Below are 19,532 nucleotides of genomic sequence, written 5' to 3'. Positions count from 1 at the left end.
CATAGTGACAAAGTCATCAAGGGTCAGTGGGGGCACTGCAGGGGTGACTGGTAACTATGGTGCACACCTAATTCCCTAGGTCCTGGATAAGGGGAGAAGCCATCTCCACATGCATCCCTTCCTGTATCAAGACTGGCCCGAGGTCCACCAACCACAAAAGATCTCTGGGCCAGGTAGCCCTATGGGAAAACTAGAATAGCAAAGTTGGATTCTTTCCTGGATGTCAGGGGAAACGAGATAAGAGGAAGTGGCAGGGTGACACTCACCACATAATCCACGACACCAGCACCATTGTCGCCTCATTGAAGGAGTTGAAGAATCGGATGAGCTCTTCTCCCTCGGAGCCTAGTTTCTTTAGGGCCACTCCTAACACCAGGGCAAAGAGAACCAATCCTAAAATGTTCATTCCTTCAATCTCAGTGGCATAGGGAATCTGCAGGATCAGAGGAGACAGAATGGTCTAAGTTCACATCACAACAGAAGAGAGAATTTAGGGTGTATTTGCTTGACATTTCCATCAGACTATCCCGAGTGATAAAAGGCTCATTATTTTCTTGAATGGTTTTTCTTTAGTGGTTTTATGAATAAAAAAACCTGAGGGGAGATAGTATTTGAGGATGCAGAAAATGAACAAGTAAAAATTTTACCTCTTTAACTCTGAAGAGTTCAAATACACATGGCACAGATTCAATTATAAAGTAGTGAGCTTCCTGTCACTGGATGTGTTCAAGGATGGTTGGACAACCACCTTGATGGGTTGCTTTTATTTATTCTCTTTTTCTCTCTTTCCTTTTTTGTGGAACTGGGGAGACAGAACCCAGGGCCTTGTGCATGCTGGGCACGTGTTCTACCACTGAGCTATATCCCCAGCCCTTTTTATTTTGAGGCAAGGTCTCACTAAGTTGCCTAGGCTGGCCTCAAACTTAACAATCCTCCTGTTTCAGCCTGTTGAGTAGCTAGGATTGCAGGTGTGTGCTAATATGCCTGGCATTCTTCCAAATTTTCATCACAAAACATTTCAAAATTAATAGAAAAGTTGAAATATAGGATGATGATCACCATATCCAGTGCTTTTGTCTATAGTGAAATATATCAGTGACATCTATATGACTTATAGAGTAACAGTAGAAATAATAATTACAGAGCATTGGCTTTGGAGCCTGACTTACATTACAATTGCTAGTTGTGAGTGTAAGTAAGTCAACTCTCTCTGTGCCTCGGTGCCCCATCTACAAAATGGGGACAATCATAGTAGCTAGCATAGAAGACTGAAGATTCAGTATATTAATAAATGTAAAGCACCTAGACTGTGTTTGACAAATGAAAACTAACAAGAATTTGCCATTATTATTTTTTTTAATGGGATATTTTGTTGGAGATCATTCTAGGTTCATTTATCTAGACAGGGTTCTTCTTACAAATGGTGTTATGATACCAAAGACAATAAGAATATCTGAATATCTTCTGAATAGCACTATTTTCTCCTGGGGACTTGGTCTATTAAAGTTGCCAGGCTACAGGTTAAAGAGCTGGGGAGGAAGAAAGCTTGGGTTGTAGTATGTGCTCTACTGATAACTTGTATGTGTGTGGGGGGGTGGCGGAGGCATCTCTAGAGAAGTGAACGCTTCCAGGATTTTATGAGCTGCAGGGCTAACATTTGGTAGTGACCTCAGGGCTATCAACCCACATTTTTTTTATCCATGTCCCAAATCTTAACTGGAATCAAGGATTGAGAATCAATGCAACCAGAGAATTCATCTGCTAATCCAAAGTTAGTTTTAGTAGACCTGCCATTCCTAGATATGGTGTTTGAGGTCAGGTAATTCCAGATAAGGAATTGGATTTCTGAACTTGAGGGCAATAACAACAATTTTTCTAAAGAAATGACTCCCATCTTTAAAGCAGGTGTTTTGCAGCAAGATGTTTGCACACACCTTGGCAAACAGCATTGGGTGGGGATAGAAGAGTAGACATAGGCAGAGATACAGCCAGAGTTGCACCCAGAGCTATGCCTCTTGCTGGTATGCCTTTGCATATTCTGTTCCTATTGACTATATGACCCTTCCCACCAGCCTCCCTATATCTCCTCCTTCTCATCAGGTCTCCCTGACCACTCTGGCTAAGATAGCACACCTCACCATCACCTGGTACACATAAACACACTTTCCCTGTATGTTTATGTGCCCTGCTTCATTTTCTAGTGGCCATATGTATTTTTTATATGGTTTCCTCCACTAGAGTGTTAGCTGTGAAAGAGCCTGGCTTTTCCTATGTTGAGCAATGCTTGTGGTCTAGTGCCCACAAATGGCACAGAGTGGCTGCCAACTAAATCACTGTTTAATGAATTAATGATTATTCAACAAAACCCTAGGAGGTATTTATAGCGAGTTGTTAATATGGGATCAGAGTAGGCAAGGAAGATAGGGCATGGGTCAGGGTAGGAGACTTTCCACAAGACCTTGTGTTTCTGAGTCCCCGACTTCTCACTCTGTCACCAACATCTCATCCTTGGGGGACAAAGATGACTTAATCTTTATACAATCTTTAATCACAGGGTTCCTGAAAGCCTTGAACTAGCGTGGACACACTGTTCCTGTCTCAAAGACTGACTCTTTTCATTACTGGATTAAATTTATAGTGAAAGTAAGGGGATGTCAGGTGGCAGGGGGTGCTTGAGAGTCACTAGCATTTCCAGGGGGAAATCTGAGCAGCCAGTGAATGCCTTCAAGGTTTGTAAAATTTGAAGACACTGCAGAGACAATGTTCTGGGATTCACACAGTGCTCTTGGTTATGAATAGTCTTGATCAACCTTAGAAGATCATCCTGTCAAGTAATTTATAGTGGGACTAATAAATCCTACCTCACCAGGTTGTCCTAAGACTCAAATGACATGTCAAAGGAGTTTATACACCATGAAGGTGGCATGCAGAGGTAAGCCCACCTAGAGAGCCCGTATCCTAATGAACCCGGCTGTGGCAATCAGGGATTGGCAGAGAGGTCCAACCACCCTCTCTGGCCTTTTTAATTAAGGACTGCTGATTAAATTATATTAATGAACCAGGGTAGTTTTATGGGGGGGTACTTTGATGATGTCCTACTAGGAAATAGTAGACAAGGATATTAAGAATGATAAATGTCCTGAAAGGCCTTCACATATTTTAAAACAAAGTGCAGACTCTTCTACACCCCACAGTTCTCTGAGCATCCCACCAGACATTCACACAGGGGGAGATGGGGAAATCCTATTTATGGATCTGAGCTCTAGCTAACTCCATTTTATACATACATAGCTTATTTTTTTTTCTGCACAGTTTTAACATACATGGGCTTCCAAAGAATATCAAGTTGATATAAACACAGGAAAACTGTTTTGTTGTAATGTTGTTTTTTATTTCAGAAAATTGTATCACCAGTGGTCAAAGTTCCACTATCCAAGTCTCTAGTACAACACAATGTCAATCTGATGTTGTTGCTGTTGATATTTAGGTGAATTCCATACATGGCTACAAAAATGTTTAGCACTTATTTCAAACTGCAACAATGTTTAGTTGAGTTCTGTCTCACTGCTTTTATTTATTTATTTATTTATTTTTTAGAGATGGGATCTCAATATGTTGCCCAGGCTATCCTGGGCAATTTTTGGGCTCAAGAGATTCTCCTGCCTTACCCTCCTGAGTAGTTTGCTGGCACTCTAGGAATCTGCTACCAGGCCCAGCTCCATCTCACATTTTAAAGCCAAATTTATTCATTTTTGAGTAGATGCAAATATCTGAAAACTTCATTATGTCTTATAATTGAGCATTTACATGGTGAAATATAGATTGCTTTCTCACACATTTTTTATTTCTTCCTTATGTTATTTTTAAAAAGTTTTATGTGTAGGAATCGGTTGAATCAGCTTTTCATTGTATTTCAGAATAGCAGAGGGGGTGTTATAAAGTACCTCACAGATCCTCCGAGGATTTAGTACCACAGGTACCACAAGTGCAGTTGGCCGTGTTCACAAATAACCAAAGAAGCAAACCTAACTTGTTAGCTTTAACTAGTCCATTCAGACCCCAAAGTTTTCAACCCTATTGAGAAAAAGACACATCTCAACTCTTCCTTAATTAAGAAACATTATTTGCTTTATGAATATTCTACACAAGTGACTTTGTAGGGAGCTTTACCTTTTCATGGGTCACATTTCCAAAGCTGGTGTTGTGAGTCACCATTTTATAATCAGTCGCGTACTATAAAAAAAAAAAAGGAACAAAAACTCTTGGTTAGTGCCCAGGCTGAGCCCCACCCAGAGGAACCCAGGGAGTGCCAGGTCTCTCTCTCCTCCAGCATGATTTGCACTGAGCACCGGGGACTTGGTTGGCTTGATGAAAATGCACAGAATTTACATTAAGACCAAGGCAGCATGTCCTTCAAGAGGCCTCTGGGTTACTTAGGGACCCAAGGAAACAGGGAGAATTTCCTTCTGTTCCTTGGGCAATGGGTTGGAGAAGATGTGCTCAATTTCCTGCTGATAGTTTGATATTTCCAACAGCTGAGACTTCATGTTATTTAAAGAATCTTGGCACTAATTCCATAAGGTCAAAGTTTACTTTTAAATGTGTCACTTTATTTTCACTAATTTATTTATGCCTCATTTTATTTCAGAACTTATTTGAGTGTGACTGCTCTTTAGCATCTGTTTCTAATCTAGCTTGAGCCTAGGCTTTCTAAAGCAAGGGGCTTTAGGCCAAATGATGTCTGCTGTTTTGAGTCTTTCAGGAGACTCACAATTTAGAAGTGAGATATCTCTGCAGGGTTGGTCCTATAGTTGGTTGACCTTGCACACCTCTGCATGGTGCCCACAGGAACCTCCCCATGGCAGTCCATACTGCTGAGTGGAATCTGTTAGAGCCTGTGCCTTTCTGACCCCTACCAAGGGTTCTTGGCTTCAGAACTGTCTGGAGGAGCCCATTCAGAGGTAAAGACCTGGCAACCTCCGATGAGTTCTGGATTCACCAGCTTTGATTTAATAAGGGCTCAGAGAGGCAAAGGTGTTCGGTTGTCCCATGGTTAAAACTGACCCCACCTACTCTGTGACAGGCACTGAAAGCTCCATAAATTTATTTTTTTTTCTGCTACCTCACATTATATATATAAGTTGCTTCTGTGCTTGTATGCAGATTAAAAAAACAACAAAAGTGAGAGGTTGTAAGTGGAAACAGGAAAGTCTTTGCTAAAAAAAGCAACGGATTAGACCACCTATTCTAACCTTTATGGTCCTTCTCTGTCAAGAATGGCCACAGGAGTGTATTTTGATGCTTTGCTAAAAATAGGGGAAAAACGAGTCACAACCTGAATGTCCATCAGCAGGGGACACATGGAGGGAAACTGCACTAACTAACAGCATATTCTATAGCCATTAGCATTATGCAGGGGGGATATTTATCTATATGGGAAAATGCTGATCATGTATTGTTTTAAAAAGAGCAAGTTTAAAAGAGCAGGGCTGGGAATGTAGCTCAGAGGTAGAGCGCTTGTCTAGGATGCATGAGGCACTGAGTTCCATCCCCAGCATTGAAAAAAAAAAGCATTAAAAAAAAAGAACAAGTTATGAAGCAGTATGTATAGTATATATATATCTACTAACAATAGGTACAGCATACTTAATTTTTTATAATACTCTTTCTGCCAATTTTTAATATATATTTTTAGCTATAGGTGGACATGTACCTTTATTTTATTTTTATGTGGTGCTGAGGATTGAACCCAGAGCCTCATGTGTGCTAGGCGAGGGCTTTACCACTGAGCCACAATCCCAGCCCCTATAGCATACTTATTTTTAAATGTGTACATGCATAGAAAAAAACATATCTGAAGGACAAATAACAAAATGTTAATAATGGATATTTCTAGTAGTAACTATGGGTGGTTTTTGTTTTCTTCCACATTTAAAAATTTTATTTATTTATTTTTGCAATGAGTACATATTACCTTTCCAATCAGAAAAATTTTTGTATTTTTAAAATTTTAAAATATTTAAGATCTCTCCAACATGTGATTTGGGTTATTTTTTTTAGCTATAAAAGATGTGGGTATCTTTGGGACATTGTAGAAAGTTTTTGTTGTTGTTATTCTTTATTTTTTTTTATTTCAGGTGCTCATCTATAAACTTGGGTCAATGTTACCAAGACTTGTTAACAACACTATCCCGCCCTGCTCTTACTTTACCTAACTCTAGAGCTGCGATTTATATTTCTCCTCCATCAAAGTTTCATATATTTGGCAAAGGATCAAACCTTACCGTACGGAATGTTGCAACCACAAGATTGGAAGGAAATAGGTTTCTGTAAGAAAAAGAAAGCATTTTGTCAGTATTCTTAAAATTCAGTGTGAAAAGAAAAAGATTCAGTGTGCAAAGTGTCTGTTTTGAGACGGCCATTTCTTTCTTTTGGTACTAGGGATTAAACCCAGGTGTGCTTAACCACTGAGCCATATCCCCAGCCCTTGTTAATATTTTATTTAGAGACAGGGTTTCACTAAGTTACTTAGGGCCTCACTAAGTTGCTTAGGCTGGTTTTGAACTTGTGATTCTCCTGCCTCAGCCTCTTGAACTGCTGGGATTACAGGTGAGTGCCACCTCATCTGGCTTAAGATGGCCATTTCTAACAGCCTAACTTGGTGTTGTTTCTCCTTCCACCCTCAGTAAGTACTTTAGTTCTTTCTAGACCCAAACACTCCAACCATGCCTCAGCTGCTTGACCACAATACTCAAGTGCTCCACCTCTAGGCAAGTGCTCTACCTCCGAGCTACATCCACAGCCTGAGTGCAACACTCCTTGATCTGTAGGTTTAACTGAGTCCAAACAAGTCTTGATAACTACATTACTTTGTAAAGTGGTTTACAATGGCAAGAGATCCTGCCTACTAGCAAAATCCTAGGGGTCTTTTGCTGTTGCAATAATGGACAGCCATTTCTGCAACTGGGGGGAGTGTGTGTTTGGGGAAATGCCAGGTCCCAGGCATTATCCTAGGTCCCAGGCATTTATCCTGATAAATGCAGTGCAGTCCTGTACAATAATTGTCTCAAGGCCCTTATAGTTTTCAATGTCCTGCATGATATACCTGTAGATAAAAACCTTATATATGGGCTGGGGATGTGGCTCAAGCGGTAGCGCGCTCGCCTGGCATGCGTGCGGCCCGGGTTCGATCCTCAGCACCACATACCAACAAAGATGTTGTGTCCGCCGAAAACTAAAAAAAAAAAAAAACCCTTATATATAATTATGTGAGCCTGGACTGGCTCCAAAAGAAGAGTTCATTTTTGGTGGGGTGGGAGGTTTATTTTTGCACACCTTGAACATACACTGAATTTTCCAGGAATGCAATTTCTGTAGAAATTATGGGATGATTTTTTTTGTTGTTGTTGTTGTTTTGTTCAGAAAGTTCCAAGAAATATCCATCTTCCTAGAAAATACACCACTAATGGTAAATTGTAGATCTGAGTCCCTAATACCATGCCCCAGAATTAAGTATCCGCTTGCATTCATAACTAACTCATTAGCAGCAATTATTAATCCAAAAGCAATCATCCAACCCCTTTGTTTTGGAGAATCTACATACTGAAACACATTTTTTTTAATCACAATTATTTTTCTTTCATCTTTTATATTAGTTAAGTCATTCTGAAGTTTTGAAATTTTTTGGGTGGGTAAATTCTATTTTTGGATTTCATTTTAGGGTTATCATAGGTTATTATAAAGTATTTGTTACAAAAGAAGATCAACAGAACTGATTGGGTCCAAAGTCTATTCATATAAACACATTTTATTGAGTGCCTCTGTTGGATTAGACTCAGTAAGTTACTGGTCTTGATATACAAGAAATTATATTCCAGCCGATAGTCCATTTGTTCTACCCACTTCCTGCAAGAATAATATGGGATTGTTGTTATTCTTTTTTTGTTGTTGTTGTTTATTTTCTGTAATTTCTGGTGCTCATCTACAAAAACTTGGATCAATGTTACCAAGATTTGTTAACACCACAATTCCTTCCTGCTCTTATTTTACCTAATTCTGGAGAAGAAGTCTAGAAGAGCAAAAGACTCAGACTCATCCTTTATAATTTGTGTCAGATTTATCCACTGATTCTTTTTTTTTTTTTTTTAAAGAGAGTGAGAGGAGAGAGAGAGAATTTTTAATATTTATTTTTTAGTTCTCGGCGGACACAACATCTTTGTTGGTATGTGGTGCTGGGGATCGAACCCGGGCCGCACGCATGCCAGGCGAGCGCGCTACCGCTGAGCCACATCTCCAGCCCTATCCACTGATTCTTATTTCTGTCATTAGAGTGTTTGCTGGGGTGCACTGGGTTTCAGTGGTTGACAGGTTTGGCTGCAACCCAATGGCAGGCAGAATCTAAGCTGGCTTCCTGGTAGTCACACCTTTAAGTAATCCTCTCTCCTTGAGTGTGGGTAGGGTTGGTGACCTGCTTCTAATCAACAGTATGCAGCCAAGGTGATGGAATGTTCATTCCATGATTTGATTACCTAAAATTTTAGCTTCCATCTTGCTATTGAGTTTCCTGATTGTCTTGTGGGATTGCATATTTTGAGAAAGCAAGCAGCTCTCAGAAAAGCCTACGTGACAAGAAACTGCTGATGGCCTCTAGCCAAAATCCAACTAGGAACCAAGGCAACCAGCCCAAACTTCAACTAACTGAATTCTGCCAACCAGCAGGTGACCTCTGAAATGAATCCTTCAGTCAAGCCTTTGGATGAGACACCAGCACTGTCCCAACCCTTGATTGTAGCCTTGTAAGAGACTGAAGCAGAATGGCAAGATTCCTGACCACAAATATTCTAGGATAATAAATGTGTGGGATTTTAAGCTGCTACATTTATGGTAATTATTCTGCAGTAATAGATAACTAATACACCAGCCCACAAGATTAATGAGATGCAAAACTACTTCATTAGAATACCCAGGGCCCTCTTACAGGATGGCGAGCATTTAGAGGCTGCAACATAGCATTTCCCAAACTTACCTATAAAACTTGAATTGCTTTTAACATACTTAGAGAAGACGAGCAAGTACATGCCTGCATTTAAGCTGAAAAAAGGTGATCTTTGGCTGAATTAATGGTTGCAAAATTGTGATCAGAAATTTGATTCTTATCATATGTATATTTACTTTAAAAAAAGGTGTGTGGGGGGAGACTAGCAACTTGCATTGGCTAGTCTTTGGTATATAGGTGAAGGGCAACATTTGCCTATTATTGCCATTACAAAACAACTCTCTAACCTATCTCAATCTTGTGGGCTAGGTTTGGTATAACATTTTTGTTTGCTCCTCTATTCAGAAGCATAAAGTGCTCCATGCCAAAGTTTCCTTGTTCTACATCCAACTCTCAGTAGTTCCCAGACTGAGCTGGTGACAGGGTTCTCTCTCTATGAGGACAGGTAAATTAAGGAAACAGCTAAGTTCAAAAACATCTATCTTTCCAAGGAGAACACTTTCCCCTGGAAATTCCTCACGTCCTTCAGGGATTGAGATGTTTCCTCAATCCCTGTGAGAGGGCCCTGAGTATTCTAATGAAGTAGTTTTGCATCTCATTAACTGTGTGGGCTAGTGTATTAGTTGTCTATTGCTACAAAACAAATTACCATTAGTAGCTTAAAATCCCACACATTTATTATCCTAGAGTACAGTCTTTCTCATAGCCTGGTAATGTACTCTTTTCCAAAAAGCACAACACTATTTGTTTAAATCCTTCTCTGTCCTGCCTGGTCCTTTTATTGTGTACCCTAACCCTGAACTTGTTTTCAGACCAAGACAAGATCTAATGGAAACAGAGGGATACAGGCAATACTTTAGGCAAAACAGCAGCTCGTGCCAAAAAAAATTAAATTCTTAAGAAGAATATAATGCATTTTGGCAGTTACTGATAAAGTTAAACATACGTTTACCATATGACCCAGAAATTCTACTCCTGGAATATTTACCCAAGAGAAATGAAAATAAATGTCTGCACAGAGAGTGCATACACATGATAGCATTATTCTTAAGAGCTCCAAATCCAAGTGTCCATCACAGATGAATGGATAAACAGACTAAGATAAATCCATACAATAGAATACCACTTGGCAATAAAAAGGAACCAACTATTGATATGCATAACAACATGGATAATTGCAACAGCATTGTGCCAAAGAGAGGTGTCATACTGAATGATCCCACTGATATGAAACTCTAGAAAAAGAAAACCTAATTGACAGTGATAAAAAGCCCATTAGTAACTCGAGGCTAGGGAAAAACTGAACTCAGGGGTGCTGTACCATTGAGCTACATCACCAGTCTGTTTTTTTTTTTTTTTTTAAGTTGACCAGGCTGGCCTCAAACTTTTGATCCTCCTGTCTTAGCCTCCTATAGTGATAGGCATGGGCTACCGCACCCAGCTCATTCAATATCTTGATTGTGGTATGGTTACGTGGGTTAACTATTTCTCAAAACCCACTGTACCTTGCATGGATGCCTTTTACAGTATACAAATCATACCTCAAAACTGCTTAAAAAGTAAAGAGAGCGAAAACTGAGGAGATTCCGCAACTTAAAAACACACTCCATGAGACAGCTGAACTGTTTTCAGATATCAATTTCTAGGAAGGACTTTCCTAGGGGCAGTGAGCCAAAGCCCAAACACCCACCAAAAAAGCACATTCCATTCACCTGACACCTGGGTTTATCGGGGATCAGGAGCAGCAGATAGGAGCCCGGGCGGCAGGAGGAAAGCACATCCTCTGATTTCTTCTTAGCCTCCTCTTTCCAACACAGACGCGGCTGTGACCTCTGGCTCTTCCTTCCCTTGAACTCTCCTGTACGAAATGATTAGCTGCTTGCCAGCCAAGCGTTCTGTTCCCCAGCGCTCTGTCTCCAGGGACTCCTCCCAACTGCTCATATTCACACAGTAACTTTATGGACTTTCAAAATTAGAGATATGGAGCTGGAAACAATTCTGGAGGCGATCCCTCATTCAGCACATGGGGACCCCCAAGCTTGGAGTCATGAAGTTGATCCGTCTCCCATCATGCTCCAGCATGGCCAATAGAGATGTTTGTAGTTGTGCTCTACCAAGTGGCAACTGAGCACTTCCAATGGGGCTATTGAGGAACTGAATTATTTTAATTTACATTTAAATTAATTAAATGTAAATAGCTTTGTGTGGCTAGTGTCTGTCCTGTGGGACGGCACAGACGTGCAGGAGACCCAGAGCCTGGAAGGTAGGAACAAATTGTCTTCCTAGGTTCCACTCTGCACATGGCTCCCTCTTCCTGGGTGTTAGGGGATTTCTAACTCTGGAGATCTTTGTCTTCTTCAAGATGGCAAATATTTCCTCTTTCTGTTGTTTGATCCTGAGGGATTTACTTGAATCATGTAATACCACATATGTGTTAGACCAAGGTTTCTCAAGTATGAGTAGATCACAAAATCAATTTATTTGCTTTAATTAGTATTTTATTTTGGTACCAGGGATTGAACCCAGGGGTGTTTAACCATTGAGCCACATCCCCACACCTTTTTTATATTTTACTTAGAGACAGGGTCTCACTGAATTGCTTAGGGGCTCAATAAGCTGCCGAGGCTGGCTTTGAACTGGTAATCCTCCTGCCTCAGCCTCCTGAGCTGCTGGGATTATAGGCGTGCGCCACTGTGCCCAGCTAACCAGTATTTTATAAAAGATGAAACACGTTAGACAGGATGGAAGTTAGTGGCATGTATCACACTGAAAATGTTGTTTGGTGAACCTGTTTCAGCTGCTGTATGTCAGGGTGGGGAATGTTATTATGTACGTGGATACAATGTAAAATATACTTTTTTTTTTAAAAAAAAATGCATCTGTTCTTCTGTATTTTTTTCATAACTTTTTTATTCTATTTATTTATTTTTATGTGGTGCTAAGGATGGAACACTGTGCCTCATCACTGCGCCCCACCCCCTGCTCCTAAAATGTACTTTTTACTGTGGGTCAAAGTGAGAAAATGTGTGTAAAGGCCAAGATGGTACTAGTAAAGCCAGAGATCCAAGTCAGAATGAATGGACAACTTTCCAGTGCTACAAGAATCATGGGATACTTTAAACAAATAGAAAAACAGGTAGGAGGCGGGGCTGAATTAGCAAATGCAGAGCTGCTATGGGGCTGCTGTACAGGCTCAGGCAGCTCAGCGTGAAAAACTTCAAAAATGTTCCTTCTTCATACATCTGGTGCCGTTTGTTCTTCGGGTCCTATTGTCAGGGGTGGTATGTGTTTTCCTGTTCTATATGAGAAGAATGTAAAATAGTTAACTTTTGCTTAGGTAAAAGTTTTTTGTTCCAGAAGTATTTCCTTTTATTTAAGTTCAAAAATTCTTTAAATCTATAAAAATTTCAAAGACTCCAAAACAGGATATGGCATGGTATGTATATTTGGTAAATATTTATTAGCCATAATGTTTGTTATTTCAGAACCAGTTAACAGGATTGTCCCCCTTCAGATCTTGGTACCCCCTACCAGTCGGGAAGCCAAAGGAAGGCTGGGAGAGTGGAATCACACTCTGATGGTGGCTGTATGTGTTTATGTGTGTGTCGATCTACCTTCTCTTTCAGGCCCACATCCAGTTTTAGATACCAGCCAGAAAGGCTAGGGCTGGACTCCTGGGGAGACTTTTGGGAAACAAGGCTGAGAACAGCATTCACTCTCTGTATCAAATAGCCCTGTCCCCAGAGTCTGGGATACATTAGAATACTAGCAAGGCACTCAAGTATTAACTCGTAGAATCCTCCAAGTAATTCTGGGGAGGAAGGATTACTATTAGCCTCATTTTGCAGGGAAGGAAACTGAGTCACTGGAGGCTAAATGGCTTGTCTGGGATTTAAACCCAGGTGGCTAGCTTTAGTGCCAGCTCTTAATCACGACCCAAACCATCTCCCTGGGTGTATGTTATTTTCATCCTTGTTCAAGTATTCTCCTGTGTTGATAGAAGAAATGGTCAAATTAAAACTTTTTTTTTCTTTTAAATTATGAGCTTCTATTTTTTTCCTCTCAGTATCTAGTTAGGCTGAGAAATCTGTTAATTTGGATCCTTGTTTCATTCTGTCTATAGGAAAAAAGTCAAAGGCATAGTTAAAGCAACCTGTGGGGTCAATACTTCAAAGAATTTATTCACAATTCACTCCCTTGACTGTGTAATTCCATGTGTGTGTGTGTGTGTGTGTGTGTGTGTGTGTGTGTGTATTTTTGGGTACTGGAGATTGAACCCAGGGGCACTCAACCACTGAGCCACATCCCCAGCCCCTTTTTTGTATTTTATTTAGAGACAGGGTGTCACTGAGTTGTTTAGGGGCTCACTAAGATGCTGAGGCTGGCTTTGAACTTGCAATCCTCCTGCCTCAGCTTCCCCCATACACTGGGATTATGGGTGTGCCCGTTCCAACCTAATATTGAATCCCAATCTCCAATAGGTTTCTCTGCACCTACTCAAGAGATGTCTTCTTGGCAGCTTGAGAGGTATCATAAATATTTGTGCCAATCCTTGGGAAGGCAAGAAAGTCCATCCTACCTATCTGTGAAGGGAAAGGCCTAAGCACTGTCCACTATTGGGAGAATGAGACTAGGGGAAAAAAAAAACTTAGAAAACCAGGTAACAGAAAAAAATTCTTACTGTCTACCAGGTACATGGCAGTATCCTTGCTGCCCAGGGCCTTTCTTTTGGCTACCAGTTCAGACAGAAGCCCTGGCTCAGTCCCTGTCACTACCTGCCTCCTTTGCAGTTAAACCTCTGGAACTCCTTTTGAAAATTACAAATTTTAGAGCCCAAAGGAATGTTTGAAGCCAGTTACCTCAATTGCTTCAATTTATAGCTCAAGAAAACTAAGGCCAGGCTGGAGATGTGGCTCAGTGGTAGAGTACCTCCCTGGCATGTGCAAAACATGCTGGAAAAAAACAAAAACAAAACACTGAAAACCCAGGTTGATTTTGGAGAGCATACACATGTAAGGCAGAGAAAAGAGTCAGAGAGGATCTGTGAGGATGTGCCCCATTTCAGAATTGAAGGCTCTTCTGTGTTTAGTTTTACTTTTCTTTATTTTTTTATTTCTTTTTTTTTAGAGAGAGAGAGAGAGAGAGAGAGAGAGAGAGAGAGAGAGAGAGAGAGAATTTTAATATTTATTTTTTAGTTATCGGCGGACACAACATCTTTTTTTTTTTTTTGTATGTGGTGCTGAGGATCGAACCCGGGCTGCACGCATGCCAGGCGAGTGTGCTACCGCTTGAGCCACATCCCCAACCCTTAGTTTTACTTTTCTCCATTTTCCAAATTTCCCATAGTTCTCCTCTAGATGCCACATGGTTTCCAAAATGCCTAAGGACTCCTTAGCTTCAAGTCATCTGGAACTCCCCTAAAAAGTTCTTTTCTTCCCATTTATCTCAGGCTATGGAAAGAAGGCCAACCATTTAGCCCATGTGAGCTGGAAAAACCCAACTCTCTATTGTATTGATCCAGTTGTAGCAAGTGCAAGCAGCCTTGTTGTAAGAGCAGTACAAACATAACTCATTTAACTCTCAAAACAATCCTATGAGGTAGGTAGTATCATGATTCCTCTTATAAAGATGAGGAAACCAAGGAATGGAGGAGTTACGGACATGACCCACAACCAGTAACCATTGCTGGGGATCAAGAAGTTCTACAATGACTAGTTTCTTGGCGATCTGTTTGTCTTTGGTGCCTAAACCACGTTGTTTTGGATGAGAAGTCACAAGTCAATCACTCGGGTCACACACAATTTTGAAAGTCCTGTACTATTCCAGGTTCCCAGGCAGTAGCCCTGGCTCAGTCCCTGTCACTACCTGCCTCCTCTGCAGTTTAACCTCTGGAACTCCTTTTGAAAATTACAAACTTTAGAGCCCAAAGGAATGTTTGAAGCCAGTTGCCTCAATCGCTTCAATTTATAGCTCAAGAAAACTAAGGCCAGGCTGGAGATGTGGCTCAGTGGTAGAGCACCTCCCTGGCATGCTCTACCACTCTACCTGGGCTGCTCAGAAGGAAACTGTCATTCTCCCACCTGCCAGTAGTTAACTGCCATCACTTCTCTGCGCTTCTAGCACCAGACTCCTCACTCCAACTTCTCATTTTACTTTGTTATCTCAAATCCATTGCATTGGGAAAACCAAACCAGTTACTCAAGAATCACATTCTGAATTAAAATGTTAAATCCTGCCTTTTAATATGATTATAATGTACTGATTAAATAAATAAATAGAAGGGAGATCAGTAGAGTAGAGCAAGCTGATGAGTGAGAAAGGGCAGGGAAAGGAGGGTAATAGGAGTGAGGTTGATCAGATTATACTATGTGCATGTATGACTATGGAATAATGAATCCCAACAGTAAGCAAAATAGGATGTACCCACAAAAAATATGTAGTAAGTATAATGATCATCCCTCCAAAGGGCTCAAGCATTTGGCGATGTGCTCACTGCACAAGATTGAAGCAAGATTCTCAACTAGGCCTGTCTGACTTCAAATCTTTTGTTCCCTGCACCACCTCCAAATGACCAGAAAAGTCCATTCTTATATCAATTCATTCATTAATGAAAAACATAAGAGATTTGCACATTCAATTCATATTATATATCTAGCTCCTGGGTCTACATTATGTAAACTCCCAAACAGGAGTTTGCAGTTTTCCATAAAACCTTATTTCTGAAGATGGAAAGCTTCCATTCATCTATTGATCCATGTACAGCCAGAGCAAACAGATATTGGGCCAGCCCTGTTCTAAGAGCTTTACAGACAACTCATTTAACTCTCAAAACAATCTTGTGAGGTAGGTACTCTCACGATTTCCCTTTGTTAAAAACTGTGTAGTCATTCTCCTGGTCACTAGACAATGAAAACTGTTCTTTGCACAGTACAGTTCCTGATCCCACACCTGATGCTTCAGACTTGGTGGTCTGACTACAGTTTGTGTGTGTGTGTGTGTGTGTGTCTGTATGATGTTATTGTTTGCTTAAATAAATTGATATCACTCAAAAAAAACTCCAAACCTCTCAAAATTATATATTTTCTTAGTATATATGATATCTATAGATAAGAATCGTAATAAAATTAAATGAAAATATGGTGAAACACACGTACACGCACATGCACGCACACTCACACATATGAATATCTATTTGCTTCATCCCTGACTTGTAGATCCATCTTTAAAATATAAGTTAAGAAATCACGACAGACCCCTTGGGAGTTCTGGGCAGTCCACTATCAGGACAGGCCATGAACTAGAGCACAAGACCTTGGTGGCAACTGTACCAACTCACCAGGGAATTTTCCTAGTCTTCCAGGTGTTTGAGTTCTGGACAGTTGCCAGGCAAGGGTATGCAGGATAACTGAGGTATTACCTGGCAGTCTTGTTTTATTTACCTGCCCACAGGCAGAAAGGACTGGGTCCTGCCTCTTTCTGCCAAAGAATAAGCCCAGAGTCATATCAAATCGGCATCCATATGGTTTGTGGAAGGAAGCAAATTTAAAAAATTGACCCAAGGAATCTCTAGGCCCAGGAAGCATTTCTAGGTGTCTCAGGCCTAGTTTCCTCCCCGGAGGCACTCAGCATGAAATCAAAACTGAGCATACCTTCCTTCAGTTTTTGCATACCTTCCTCCATTTAAGGGATTAATCCTTAACTCCTGGTTGGAGGAAGTGGGTATCTGACCTGGCCCAGTCAGAACTGACCTGGTTCCTCTTTTGGTCCAAAGCAGATCTTTCTGGGATGGTGACATTAAGCTACAAATGTGAAACATTACTATAACATGTTGACTTGGGGGAAGAGAGAGTATGATAAATACGGAGCCCTGCACTGTAGGACCGGAGACCCATAGGTTTCCTAATTCATCTTTTGATAAACCACTACATGACCTTGAACAAATTGCTTCATCTCTCTCTGTCTCAGGTTCCTCACCTGTAAAACAGGACCATACCACCTGCCCTTTCTTCATCCATGAGCTGCTAGATTAAATGAAATTGGCCTTTGGAAGTACTATAAAACACTACCTATTCTAACAAGCCAGGACAAAGCCTCCCTTAGCCCTCCCAGGCAGGTGTGGCCCAAGTTGTTGAGAAGTTGAACCTATACTGACTGCTAAGCTATGACACTGGGTTAATATTCACTTCAGAAGCAGGAGCTAAAGGGCTTAGATGGAAAACCATGACAGGAAATAATAAGTCCTTTCTGGGGCTAGTAGGAATAAGGTATCCTCCTTTATCTTGGCTCTTGCCCCCATTTTATGACCACCATTTATATTTTGGAGACAGAACACTATTGAGGCACCCTCTGAGTTACCACCAGCCCAGCAGAGCTGAACACCATACTTTCTCCCTGGGTCACAGAACCAAGAATCCCTGAACTCTTCCCTGCAAAAGCTGACTGATGGTCCTCCTCCTCATTTTTTTTTTCTTTCCCCAGTAGAAATGTCCTGGATTTTGGGTTGTTTTTGATGTTTTAGATGAACATTTTCTTTCTTAAGTAGCAGACAGTCATCACATTTTCCAGACTGAAAAATAAAAAAGCAAGTCACTTTGCCCAGAGTTTGCTGCTTTTTGTTTCAGCAATGAGGTTTGTCTCAATGACTCAAGACTAAACATACTTCCAACCCTCAGAATCTAGAATTAGCAGAAACTGGGAGGTCCCCAGCTGGATACCTCACTCAACCAAACCTGGTTAAATTAGTAAATGCTTGCCTGCTGCTGCTTCCCCATCTGTGAACTTTGGGTTATTGGAAAAACCAAAAGAGGTGAGGTTTTGGAAACTACATCATCTCAAGGGATGAAATATAACTACTATGAGTCACCAAAAGGATGCAAAATTAAGTGAAGATGCATCTTTGTTCCAATCCCTAGAACACACACCTTCTCACAAAGAAAGTCATTTGAAACTCACTATACTCTTCAGTTGTCTTGACTGGGTGGGCAGCAACATCCCAGGAAGGCATGTTTCTGGGCAAGGGCCCCACACAGCTCCAGTCCTGTTATCCTAGGGTCCACTGACAACTCTTCAGAAAACTGCCGGCTTCCTTCACAGCCCAAGGGCTTAATCAGAGAAGGCCCTAAAGTGCAGGTAGGATGGCCCAACAGGCACTTTACCCATAGCTCCCAGAAGCTTTTGGGCACTTTGGGGACAATATGGGGTGAAGATATTCGTCGTGGTGCAAACACTTTTTAACCAGTGAGGGCAGTCTGAGTGTAAGGAGTGAAGTACAGATGGAATGGCATACTCTTCCCTAACACATACACTCATCTAACGGTGATACTGGCTCTTGATAAAAGATGTGTCCCTGCTCCTTGATATTGGCCAGTGTACTCCAGCTGTTTTGCACAGGTGTGGTGAGCATGCAAAGGCTCCTCACACTATTTTGATATATATAAAAAAGTTATAGGCCACCAACAGCCAATTAACTTAGAATATATGTATACGTGTACCATCTGGATGGAGACACCCACTTCGCCTCTGGCTAAATGAGCAGTATTACCTGACCAGGTCAAGGAAAGAGTCCACCGTCTCTTTGGGGACCGGAGAAGGCCCAGCGTCTTCCAATCCCAGGTCACTGGACTGAAGGGTCTGCGCGCCGGATCCCGGCTTGATGATGAACGCCAAAGCGACAGCAAGCGCTGAGGCACTAAGCGTTGTGAGGCCAAAGTAGGCAACAGCTATGCCGCCCAGACGCCCCAGGGAGCTGGCATCCAGAGAAGCAGCGCCGGACACCAGGCTGCAGACCACCAGCGGCAGGATGATCATGCGCAGCATGCGGAGCAGCATCTCTCCGGGGAAGGCCAGGTAGGTGATCTGTGTGTGGGTGAGGTTTAACTCGCGTAGCGCGGCACCCAGGCCGGCGCCCGCCACCACCCCCGACACTGTCAGCAACACTTGCGCGTGGCGCCGCAGGAAGCCAGAGCAACGCCGCGAGCGTCCCACCGCGGTAACGGGTGCGCCAGGCCCCGCTGCAGGCCCTGTCTGGGCGCCGTCGAGGTAGCCGTTGGTCTCGCTGCTTTTCTCCATGGCGCGGCCGTGTGCCCCAAGCTGGAGGAGACAGGGAACTTGAGCTCTGTAAAGACGGGCTCCCAATGAATGGATCGGGCGGAGCAAGCGGCGTCTGCCAGCTACACCGGGCAGAGTCTGGGAGGCGGCCCTAGGGTCTTCGGTCTCGGCGGAGTAGCAGGTGCTGGAAGGGCGAACAGAGGCGTGGGTTGCGGGTTGCAGTCCCGAACAGAGCGGACCGCGCCGCGCCCAGCCTTTTACACAGCAGCCACGAGCTGGAGATGATGCAACGCTGGAGCTGAGCGGGAGGACGCAGACGGAGGAGGGAGTGAGCGGGGAGTGGCCAGAGCCCGCCCCGCCCTCTGCCCCGCCCCCCGAGGATACGGCCAATCGGAACCCGGGAGTCACCGCCGCCGCCAGCTCTTGGTCACCTTAGGGTTGTCCCGCGCGGGGTTGAGGGATGGCCGGCCCAGCTAACGGAAGCTGGTCC

The 19,532-nt window shown here is 42.2% G+C and overlaps 1 protein-coding gene across 1 annotated transcript in view; it reads right to left on the bottom strand.

Moving 5' to 3' along the window:
• The window catches only part of Slc1a4 (solute carrier family 1 member 4), a 28,997-nt gene extending 9,686 nt beyond the window's left edge, over positions 1 to 19,311 (bottom strand). Inside the window, exons 1-4 of the mRNA XM_026387205.2 lie at positions 18,537 to 19,311; positions 6,285 to 6,327; positions 4,171 to 4,233; positions 267 to 433 (exon numbers count right to left, since the gene is read on the bottom strand). Coding sequence (XP_026242990.2) covers positions 267 to 433; positions 4,171 to 4,233; positions 6,285 to 6,327; positions 18,537 to 19,063 — 800 coding nt within the window. The 5' untranslated portion in view covers positions 19,064 to 19,311. The remainder of the gene's footprint in view (positions 1 to 266; positions 434 to 4,170; positions 4,234 to 6,284; positions 6,328 to 18,536) is intronic.
• Positions 19,312 to 19,532: the final 221 nt, after the last annotated feature.

This window comes from Urocitellus parryii, chromosome 12 (genome assembly GCF_045843805.1).
Source record: "Urocitellus parryii isolate mUroPar1 chromosome 12, mUroPar1.hap1, whole genome shotgun sequence".
Taxonomy (NCBI): Eukaryota; Metazoa; Chordata; class Mammalia; order Rodentia; family Sciuridae; genus Urocitellus; species Urocitellus parryii.
This window is presented reverse-complemented; position numbering and strand designations above follow the sequence as displayed.